Genomic DNA, 12,046 nt, shown 5'->3' with positions numbered 1-12,046 from the left:
TCATCTCCTAACTCATACTTTGAGACTAGAATCACTCACATATAAAAATCATATAAAAATTACAAGACATTACAAGAAAAACTCAGTTAATATCCTCCCATGCCGAAAGATGTAAAACTTATAAATAAACTGAATCTAACAATATATATATATTAGAAAATAATACATAATGAATAAGTGATGCTTATCCCAAGAATGTATGGTGGTTTATTATTCAAAAATATGTCAAAGTAACTTACCACAGTAGGAGCAAAAAGAAAGGAAATTTAGATGATTATCTCCAAGATGCAAGGAAAAACATGGGAAAACTCAACACCCATTCATGATGAAACTTCTTAGTGAATGGGAGTATGAGAAGATATGTCTTTCCTTTGATAAAAGTTATCTTCAAATCTCTAGAGCTAATATTTTAGTTTATATGATCACTTAGCCTTAAATTTTAGAACAAGATCAGGATGTACACAATCACCTTTTTGTTCAATATTGTTCTGGAAGTCCTGGCCAGCAAGAAAAAGAAATGAAAGGTGAACCCACAAAAATTCCAAATGACAGTTGTAGAAATTGGAGAGCTGAAAAGATACATGCATGCCAATGTTCACAGCACTGCTATTTACAATAGTCAAATTATGGAAATAATTCAAGTGTCCATCAACAAATGACTGGCTTAAGATACACATACACACAAAATGGAATATTAATATTATGTGGCCATAAAAAGAATGAGATATTGCCATTTGCAGTAACATGGATGGACCTAGAGAGAATATTATGCTTAGTGAAGTAAGTCATATGAAAGTGAAAGCGAAGTCGTTCAGTTGTGTCCGACTCTCTGTGACCCTGTGGACTGTAGCCTACCAGGCTTCTCCATCATGGGATTCTCCAGGCAAGAATACTGGAGTGTGTTACCATTTCCTTTTCCAGGGGATCTTCCCGACTCAGGGATCAAACCTGGGTCTCCCACAATGGAGGCAGACACTTTAACCTCTGAGCCACTAAGGAAGACTATAGGGAGAGACAAATACTTCATGATATCACTTATATGTGGAATCTAAAAGGTAATACAAGTGAATCTCTACAAAACGGAACCAGACTTACAGACTTAGAAAACAAACATGGTTACCGTAGGGGAGACGGAGTAAGGGAAAGATAAATTAGTATAGGATTAATGGATACAAACTATATTCATAAAATAGATAAAACAACAAGGATTTGCTGTATAGCACAAGGAATTATATTCAACAGCGTGTAATAACCTATAATGGAATCTAATTTATAAAAAAACCCTGAATCATTTTTACACCTGAAACTAACATAATATTATAAATAAACTATACTTCAATCAAAAATTAAAATTTCTATGGAAACGCAATGGCCCTAGACCAACCAAGTTAACCTAGAAAAACAATTAATATTGGAGAACTCAAACTACCAAATTTCAAAACTCATTATAAGGCTACAGTAATTAATAGAATACTGTTTTCACATAAGGGCAAACAGACCAATGGAACAAAACAGCATGTGTAGAAATAGGTCCAACTATATATATCACTTCATCTTTTCAAAGATGCCAACAAAATTCATTGGTTGAAAACAACTGAATGTGTACAGGATAAGCTTCTCAGTTAACAAGAAAGCTAACAAAAATCAATAGGGTTGTGTCAAAAATGATTCAAGAGTTATCTTGAAGGGGCTCTCACCTGCTAGAGCTGCATAAACAAGCACAAACAACCACAGTATATAATTACTGTGCTTGTTTATTTCAGCATCAACAAGCACAGTAATAGCATTATGGACAGTTTCCCTGTTGGGTCAGTGGGTAAAGAATCCACTTGTAATGCAGGAAACTGTCAGTAATGCAAGTAGTCAGGTTTGATCTCTGGGTCGGCAAGATCCCCTGGAGGAGGGCATAGCAACACAATCCAGTATTGCCTGGACAACCCCTTGGCCAGAGGATCCTGGGGGCTACAGTCCATGGCGTTACAGAGAGTTGGACAAGACTGAAGCGACATAGCACACGTGCATGGAAGATGCTACTGAAATAATTCATTATTTTGAAAACTAATAAATGATGTTAAAATATTAAGCATCAGTCTGCTTTTCTTAAATACCTGTATCACAATGTAACCAATCAGAAGTTGAGGGTAAATTTCTTTTTATTAGGCCATTCTAATTTTTTAAAAATATAAATTTATTTAAATTGGAGGCTAATTACTTTACAATATTGTATTGGTTTTGCCATACAGCAACATGAATCCACCACAGGTATACACGTGTTCCCCAACCTGAACCCCTCATGATACTGGATGCTTGGGGCTAGACCATTCTAATTTATAAAGGAGAGATGATGGAATTAAAATAACCCAATTTTGAAACTTATAATTAATTCATGGATCAGGCCTTGAGCACAAATGGCTGTTAATAACACAAAGAGTAAAACAGTGCAATATTATGGTGCTTCCTAATAGCAAGATACACTACTATCTATGAGTCAACCTTGCTAAAGAACCTGAACCTGGAAGTAAATAAACTAATCCTTTACTAGAAATACAGAAGAAATAACATACACCATATAGATGCAATCAGCAAAAGTTCAGTCACTGAAGAGCTCAACAAGGTAAGCAATTCGATTTCTGAAAAAAATAAACTGTAGCTTGAAAAAAGAGGAGGAAGGGAAGGAGGGAAGAAGAGGGATGTATGGAAGGAGAATCCATAGATTAAAAGAGACTCAGAAGATATACAAACAACTGCAATATTTGTCAATATAGATTCAAAGTAACTTCCAAATATTTTTGTGATATTTATGAGATTACTGGAAGGCTGAATAGTGATTTAATGTCTGATTACATTAAGGACTTCCCTTAAGGGCTTCCCTGGTGGCTCAGATGGTAAAGTGTTTGCCTGTGATGCAGGAGACCTGGGTTGGATCCATTCCCTGGGGAAGGAAATGGCAAGCGACTCCAGTACTCTTGCCTGGAAAATCCCATGGACGGAGGAGCCTGGTAGGCTACCATCCATGGGGTCGCAAAGAATCAGACACGACTGAGCACACTTTCTTTCTTTCAAAATCCACTAGTAAGAAAACTGTCCAAACAAAAATGAGGAAAAGCTACTTCACCAGCTACTTCACCAGGCAGGATTTACAAAAGGCAAAAAGCATATGAAAAAATACTCATCATCATCAGACATCAGAGAAATACAAATGAAAGCCACAATGATATACCATTACATCTATATAAATAGCTAAAATAAAAATTACTGATAACATCAACGGTTGCAAGGCTGCATAGCAAATAGATCTCTCATGCATTACTAATGGGGGATACAGAATGTTATAGCTGCTCTGAGAAATAGGCAATTCTTTATAAACTTCAACATACACAATAATAATCCCTTGTTCACACAAAAAGCTTAATTTATACTTAGTGTATACTTCTGATCTTTCTATTCATAATCATCCAAATCTGGAAACAACCAAATTTTCTTCAACTAATATATGCAGAAGAAAATCCATTGCATACACACAAGGGAAATAAAAAGGATTAAACTACTGACAAATGAAATAATTTGAATGAATTTCAAAGGCACTATATTGAATGAAAGGAACAATTATCAAAATGTCCGTTTATAAGACATTTTCTAAAGGAAAAAGAACTGTAGTGATGGACAACATATCAGTGGTTGCCTGGGCTTATCAGTTGGAGGAAGGAATGCATGACTGCCAAAGAACTTTTTTGGAATGCTGGAAATGTTACGATTTTGATAGAAGTCACACAATTTCATATGTGTTAAAACTCATGCAATTACATAAAACCATTCCATTTTGCTTTAAAGTAATTTAAAAACCAAAATAAATTACCTCCAGATATTTTTTTGAGAATGTAAAAATATAGAGACAAAAAGCAGGAACTGTAAAGAATTCTGACCTCTGAACTCTGCTTGGATTGTTGCCAATTACAAAATGTTGAGAAAACTGCCCATAATAGTGGAAAGGCTATTACACCATATGGAGTTCATACTCAGTGCAATGGTGAGAGGCAAAGTAAGGAAGTTTGATTATGGTGAATGAGAGAGAGGAACACTTTAATATATAATTGTGATATCACTACTGTACATTTCTAAAGTTCATAAAAAAAGAATGATTTATGTGCCAATCTCTAGGAGTGGAGAGTAGAAATAATACCTCCCCATCACCCCCAGATAAAGCATTAATACAGTTTGAGAATTCATCTTGTCTTTCAGTTATACTTAAATAAATTTATAGTTTTGATACCTGGAATTTTTGTCTTTCAGTTATACTTAAATAAATTTATAGTTTTGATACCTGGAGAACTGTCACAGACTGGTACCCTGGTGAGGCTTAAAATAGTACTTTGCATTTACCATTCTTTCCTCCAATATCACTGAGATATTCTGATATCAGTTCAGTTCAGTTCAGTCCCTCAGTCGTGTCCAGCTCTTTGCGACCCCATGAATCGCAGCATACCAGGCCTCCCTGTCCATCAGCAACTCCCGGAGTTCACTCAAACTCATGTCCATTGAGTCAGTGATGCCATCCAGCCATCTCATCCTCTGTCGTCCCCTTCTCCTCCTGCCCCCAATCTCTCCCAGCATCAGAGTCTTTTCCAATGAGTCAACTCTTCGCATGGGGTAGCCAAAGTACCAGAGTTTCAGCTTTAGCATCATTCCTTCCAAAGAACACCCAGGACTGATCTGCTTCAGAATGGACTGGTTGGATCTCCTTGCAGTCCAAGGAACTCTCAAGAGTCTTCTCCAACACCACAGTTCAAAAGCCTCTATTATTCAGTGCTCAGCTGTCTTCACAGTCCAACTCTCACATCCATACATGACCACAGGAAAAGCCATAGCCTTGACTAGATGGACCTCTGTTGGCAAAGTAATGTCTCTGCTTTTGAATATGCTATCTAGGTTTGTCATAACTTTCCTTCCAAGGAGTAAGCGTCTTTTAATTTCATGGCTGCAGTCACCATCTGCAGTGATTTTGGAGCCCCTCAAAATAAAGTCTGACACTGTTTCTACTGTTTCCCTATCTATTTCCCATGAAGTGATGGGACCGGATGCCATGATCTTCATTTTCTGAATGTTGAGCTTTAAGCCAACTTTTTCACTCTCCTTTTTCACTTTCATCAAGAGGCTTTTTAGTTCCTCTTCACTTTCTGCCATAATGGTGGAACTTTCTGCATATCTGAGGTTATTGATATTTCTCCTGGCAATCTTGATTCCAGCTTGTGCTTCTTCCAGCCCAGTGTTTCTCATGATGTACTCTGCATAGAAGTTAAATAAGCAGGGTGACAGTATACAGCCTTGACATACTCCTTTTCCTATTTGGAACCAGTCTGTTGTTCCATGTCCAGTTCTAACTGTTGCTTCCTGACCTGAATATAGGTTTCTCAAGAAGCACTGATTTTGACATCAGTGAGAAGTAAATAGCAACCCACTCCAGTATTCTTGCCTGGATAACTCCATGAACAGAGGAGCCTGGTGGGCTACAGTCCATTGGGTCACAGAGAGTCAGACATGACTAAATGACTAACTTTCTTTTCTAAGATGATTCTGACCTGCATTAAACTTTAGAGTTTTAGAAAACCATTCTGCATAGGATAGCTACTTCAGAAACTGAGAATTTAGTTTTATTGTCTCTATTTAGTGGATATGTGGCTTGTGTTGTCATAATTGTATATGTTGTAAGTAATTCCTTGGTGTTTTATTAAAAAAAAAAAAAAGAACTTTGGATTTTAAAAATGGGACCCACAAAGTTTATAGCTGAATTAATAGTTCTGAGTGGAAAACAGCCTTAGCTCAATCCTGTTTCATCCTAGAGACTTTATGAGAGTAATCAAATTACACCCTTGGGTAAGAAAGATTTTAAACTTTTTATTTAGAATTTAACTGATAAATACAAATGGATTTAATTTTTATACTTAATTTCTCCTTGGAAATTTAATATGGGAGAAGAATTCATATTTCTCAATTTAAAACAGTCTTATACTTTTGATAGTGTATTATTTGGAGGATATTTATGCAGTTATTTGGGTTCCTGGTCTAATTCTAACAGACAACATGAAGTAACACAGAATGATAGAAATAATAAAGTGATATTTCATTGGAGTCCATGTTGGACTGAATTAATGTACTTAATTTCTGATCCACTTCAGAATTTTAAAAAATCATTTTGAGCAATATAAAAATTATCTTGCAAGTTTTTGTTTCACATACTGTTCATTCAGCAGCAATAGACCATTTAATTTCTCTAAAATGATGATATAAGGCCAGAATACTAAATTAGTAATTAGAGATAAAATTCTGGAAGCAATAGAGTTGTATCATTGTTTGTAAGCATCATCCAAATTTTGTCATTTGACAAAAAGGAATAGAGGAATTATCTGCGTTTAAGCCAAGAAAAGGAAAAAAGTCATCCAAATTTAGTCTTCCCTAAAAATACTATTTAATATTTCTTATTATAATATTAAATTACCGTATGCTCCTCTGTTTGGTTTCTGGTCAGCAGCAGCATAAACTACCTTTATGTCATCATTCTTCTTCTTTTTCTTCTTTGGAGAAAAAGCTTTAAAATGCAACAAAACATTCATTTTTAATAATGGTGATGACAGAATTACACAAGATAGAGTCTCTTATCATACCATAATAGGAAATGAGCCTACATGCTAATTATATTCAGCATTTTGGGAAGGTAGCAGAGAACAAGAAGAAATGTGAAATGGGATTACTCTTCAAATATTATCCCTTTAGGTTAAAAGATATACTTGAAGGGACAGAATTTTCCTCTGACAGAAAAGCTATACCTGGGTTATTAATATAACTATTAATTATATTACTATTATATTATAGTATATTATATATTACTATTTCCTTTTTATAGAGATGGGATACCAATAGAACTACTGGCTGGAGAACCACTAGCCCACGGTGACAACTGCAACTCTTGAATGTGCCTCACAAATTAGCATAAGTGACCATATACATATTCCTTCTCTGTAAAAAAAGGAAATTATAACTTCTGCTTCTAACCAATTAAGAGGACAAAGGAACTTCATAGCATGTGTGCTCAATGATTTTTCAGTAAAATTGTCACATATGACAGTGATCCTTCCTCTAACTACATCAGGTTCACCCTATATTCCTTTCCTTTCTTATTCTCTCTGTCCCTCTGGAAGCTATCTGGAAGATGACAACATCACTATAGAGCTATAACTCAATTTGTCACCTAGATAAAATAATTTATATAACACGTCCTCAAAAGAGGAGATTTGAGGTAACAATTTGTTTAAAATGTCTTCTTGACCACATTCACAGACACACACACACAGACACACACGCACACACACAGTACTTAGTACTCTGTGAAACACAAAGGTGGGAGTTACAATGTTAGGGGTAATTAAGATAGTGGGAAATACGGAATACATGGATTAAAAATAGCACAAAGTATTAGAGAGTTCAAAGGAGAGGTATCTTCTAATTACAGACATCAAGAAAGATTTTTTTATTGTGTCATTTACTGTGAAGATTTAAAGAACTGTAGGATTTGATTACATGAACAGTAAACATGGAATTCCAGGCTAGAAACTTGGATAAAGAGAAGCACAGAAGTATAAATGGTATCTTGTGTTTCAGGAAAGGTCATTAGTCTCATTTGATTAGACAATTAACTGAATGCTTGCTAAGGGCTTGAACTTTTGGCCTCTTTATGGGATTTAGAAGTATTATCTTCTCAGATGATCAAACTGATTCAAAGATGTTAAATAATTTGTATAACCTATTTACAAGGCTAGAAAATGATAAAGCAGGACTTGAACTTCAGCAGTTTGGCTCCAGTTTGGGTGCATATTACCTCCTAGATCATATCCAAATTCTTCAAGGAGGTAATGTGAAGTAAAGTTAGGTTTAAGTTTGACCCTCAATGGTGATGAATGGTTGCTTAAGAAGGCTGAGCTTCATTTAAGAGTTAATGGAAATCTTTACATTTGAGGGCCAGGAGAAGAAACTATCAGAGCAGACCTTTACATATAATTATGTAATAGCATAAAAAATGGATTTGAGGCAGGTAAAAATAAGAGCCAATGGAGACTAGTTAGTAATCTACTGGAGTGACAAAGGGAGACTCTCACCATGAAACAGCATGGATGGGACAGAGACAGGATTGATGGGATGCTGTGGTAACTTATGGAAGATTATTATGTTTTTCCCTGATATATATACTCACAGATAATTTTTAAAAAAACTATATAATTTTTATTCTGGCCAAAAAAAATTTAATATCATTAATTTAACAAACACTACTATAGTCTTATAATGTTAAAAATAAGAGGAAGCTGGTAGATATTGGGCATAACAAAGTAATGACCTAAAGTCCTTCCTTTAAATTTTCTTTGTTTCTTCCTTTTTTCCTTTTTCTCCCTTTCCCTTTTTTTTCTACTTCCTCCTTTCTTTCCTCCTTTGTTTTTTTTTTTTTTTTTTTCTGGTACTGTCTATTCTTTATGGCTGACAAAATAGTAGAACATCATGTTGGTATGCAATAGCAATTATTTACAAATTTTTAGTTTCAGTAGCACAAAATATTACAGGTTCCTATGCAATATTGCTCTTTACAGCATCAGACTTTACTTCCATCACCAGTCATATCCACAAGTGGTTGCTGTTTTTGCTTTGGCTCCATCTCTTCATTCTTTCTGAGTTATTTCTTCACCAATCTCTAGTAGCATATTGGGCACCTACCAACCTGGGGAGTTCATCATTAGTGTTCTATGTTTTTGCCTTTTTACACAATCCATGGGATTCTCAAGGCAAGAATACTGAAGTAGTTTGTCATTCCCTTCTCCAGTGGACTACTTTTTGTGAGAACTCTCCAAAATGACCCATATGTCCTAAGTGGCCCTACACAGCATACTGATAATTTCATTGAGTCAGACAAGGCTGTGATCCATGTGATCAGTTTGGTTTGTTTCCTGTGATTGTGGTTTTCATTTTGTCTGACCTCTGTTGGATAACAGGCTTATGGAAGCTTCCTGATGGGAGAGACTGACTGAGGAGAAAACTAGGTCTTGTTCTAATGGGTGGGGCCCATCAGATTGATTATATTCTTTACAGGCAAAGATGAAGAAACTCTATACAGTCAGCAAAAACAAGACTGGGAGCTGGTTCAGATCACAAATTCCTTACTGCCAAATTCAGATGTAAATTGAAGACAGTAGGGGAAAATACCAGACCATTCAGGTATGACCGAAATCAAACCCCTTATGATTATACAGTGGAAGTGACAAAGATTCAAGGGATTAGATCTGAAAGAGTGCTTGAAGAACTATGGATGAGGTTCATAACATTGTAAAGGAGGCAGTGATCAAGACCATCCCAAAGAAAAAGAAATGCAAACAGGGAAAATGGTTGTCTGAGGAGGCCTTACAAACAGCTGAGAAAAAAAGAGAAGTGAGAGGTAAAGGAGAAAAGGAAAGATATACCCATTTGAATGCAGAGTTCCAAAGAATAGCAAAGAGATAAGAAAGCCTTCCTCAGCAATCAATGCAAAGAAATAGAGGAAAACAATAGAATGGGAAAGACTAGAAATCTCTACAAGAAAATTATAGATACTAAAGGAACATTTCATGCAAAGATGGGCACAATAAAGGACAGAAATGTTATGTACCTAACAGAAGCATAAGATATTAAGAAGAATTTGCAACAATACACAGAAGAGCTATACAAAAAGGATCTTCATGACCCAGATAACCACCATGGTGTGATCAGTCACCTAGAGCCAGACATCCTGGAATGGAAGTCAAGTGGGCCTTGGGAAACATTAGTATGAACAAAACTAGTGGAGGTGATGGAATTCCAGTTGAGTTATTTCAAATCCTGAAAGATGATGATGTGAAAGTGCTACACTCAGTATGTCAGAAAATTTGGAAAACTCAGCAGTGGCCACAGGACTGGAAAAGGTCTGTTTTCATTCCAATCCCAAAGAAAGGCAATGCCAAAGAATGCTCAAACTACCACACAATTGCACTCATCTCACATGCTAGTAAAGTAATGTTCAAAATTCTCCAAGCCAGGCTTCAACAATACGTGAACTGTGAACTTCCAGATGTTCAAGCTGGATTTAGAAAAGGCAGAGGAAACAGAGACTAAATGCCTATATCCACTGGATCCTCGAAAAAGAGAGTTCCAGAAAAACATCTACTTCTGCTTTATTGATTATGCCAAAGCCTTTGACTGTGTGGATCACAACAAATGGTGGAAAATTCTTAATGAAACGAAAATAACAGACCACCTGACCTGCCTTCTAATAAATCTGTATGCCTGTCAAGAACAACAGTTAAAACTGGACATGGAAAAAAAAGATTGGTTCCAAATCTGTTAAGGAGTATGTCAAGGCTACATATTGGCACTCTGCTTATTTAACTTATATGCAGAATACATCATGCAAAAAGCCAGGCTGGATAAAGCACAAGCTAGAATCAAGATTTCTGGGAGGAATATCAATAACCTCAGATATGCAGATAACACCACCTTTATGGCAGAAAGTGAAGAAAAACTAAAGAGCCTCTTGATGAAAGTGAAAGAGAAGAGTGAAAAAGTTGGCTTAAAACTCAACATTCTGAAAACTAAGATCATGGCATCACTTCATGGCAAATAGATGGGGAAACAATGGAAACAGTGAGAGACTATTTTTGGGGGGCTCCAAAACCACTGCAGATAGTGACTGCAGCCACGAAGTTAAAAGATGCTTGCTCCTTGGAAGGAACCTAGACAGCATATTAAAAAGCAGAGACATTACTTTAAAGTTCCATCTAGTCAAAGCCATAATTTTTCCAGTAGTCATGTATGGATGTGAGAGTTGGACTATAAAGAAAGCTGAGCATTGAAAAATTAATGCTTTTGAACTTTGGTGTTGGAGTAGACTTGTGAGAGTCCCTTTAACTGCAAGGAAATCCAACCAGTGTATTCTAAAGGAAGTCAGTCCTGAATATTCATTGGAAGGATGGATGCTGAAGCTAAAAACTCCAATACTTTGGCGACCTGATGCAAACAACTAACTCCTTGGAAAAGACCCTGATCCTGGTAAAGATTGAAGGTGGGAGGAGAAGGGGATGACAGAGGATGAGATGTTTGAATGGCATCACTGACTCAGGGGACATTAGTTTGAGTAAGCTCTGGGAGTTGGTGATAGACAGGGAAGCCTGGCATGCTGCAGTCCATGCGGTCGCAAAGAATTGGACATGGCTGAGTTACTAAACTGAACTGAGCACAAAATATTTTTTAAGTATAAGGAAGTTGGCTAGAACTGCAGTATAGGCATGACTCTCAGCTGAATCACTTGATAAGCTATTTTAGTTTGTTTAATTTTTATATATATGTTCACATTTCAACTTGAACTGTGATAGGGAAATTCCTAGAATCCTGCCCTGGTACAAAGCAGATAGCAAGCATGAGCAATTGTTTTGCAAAAGAATTTTTTACATAAATATATAGTCAAGCACTTTCTACATAGCTACATTAAATATTAACATTCTCACATTCATAATGTAGTCCATCTTGTTCTCCATAATCATTTGTATTTTTCCTCATATCTTCTTTTTTATTGCCACTTTCTTGCATTTTTTGTAAATGATAAGCCATTTTTTTCTCTAGAAGAGCTTGTTTCTAAAATATCAAACAAGTATATTGGTTAACATCAACTTGCTGTTTAAATATACAAATAAATATTTAAAATGTGACAGTATGTTGGAAATGAGCAGTCATTCCTGTCCTGTGACTTGTAAGGTTATTCTGAACATAAATTTGGGAGGGTGGTAATGGGTAAATTTCCATATGTTGTCAAACAGGAAGAATATATTTAACACTTAGATGCAGTTTTTCTCATTGCACACCTTCAGGGTATCAAGTTTCAGATCAGACATCATCTCAATGTATTGCTCTCCTGTGATTTTAGGCAATTTCTAAATAATCTTCAGTTGGAGAATTCCTTTACCAAATATCACTCAGGTCAAACACATATAAACAGAATATCATA

At 35.9% G+C, this 12,046-nt stretch overlaps 1 protein-coding gene across 1 annotated transcript in view; it reads right to left on the bottom strand.

Moving 5' to 3' along the window:
- FSIP2 (fibrous sheath interacting protein 2) overlaps positions 1 to 12,046 on the bottom strand; it is a 138,260-nt gene that overhangs the window by 92,665 nt on the left and 33,549 nt on the right. Inside the window, exons 8-9 of the mRNA XM_040227942.1 lie at positions 11,542 to 11,676; positions 6,494 to 6,566 (exon numbers count right to left, since the gene is read on the bottom strand). Coding sequence (XP_040083876.1) covers positions 6,494 to 6,566; positions 11,542 to 11,676 — 208 coding nt within the window. The remainder of the gene's footprint in view (positions 1 to 6,493; positions 6,567 to 11,541; positions 11,677 to 12,046) is intronic.

Source organism: Oryx dammah, unplaced genomic scaffold (assembly GCF_014754425.2).
Source record: "Oryx dammah isolate SB20612 unplaced genomic scaffold, SCBI_Odam_1.1 HiC_scaffold_27, whole genome shotgun sequence".
Classification (NCBI taxonomy): Eukaryota; Metazoa; Chordata; class Mammalia; order Artiodactyla; family Bovidae; genus Oryx; species Oryx dammah.
Note: the sequence above shows the minus strand (reverse complement) of the source record. Positions and strands in the feature narration are given on the sequence as shown.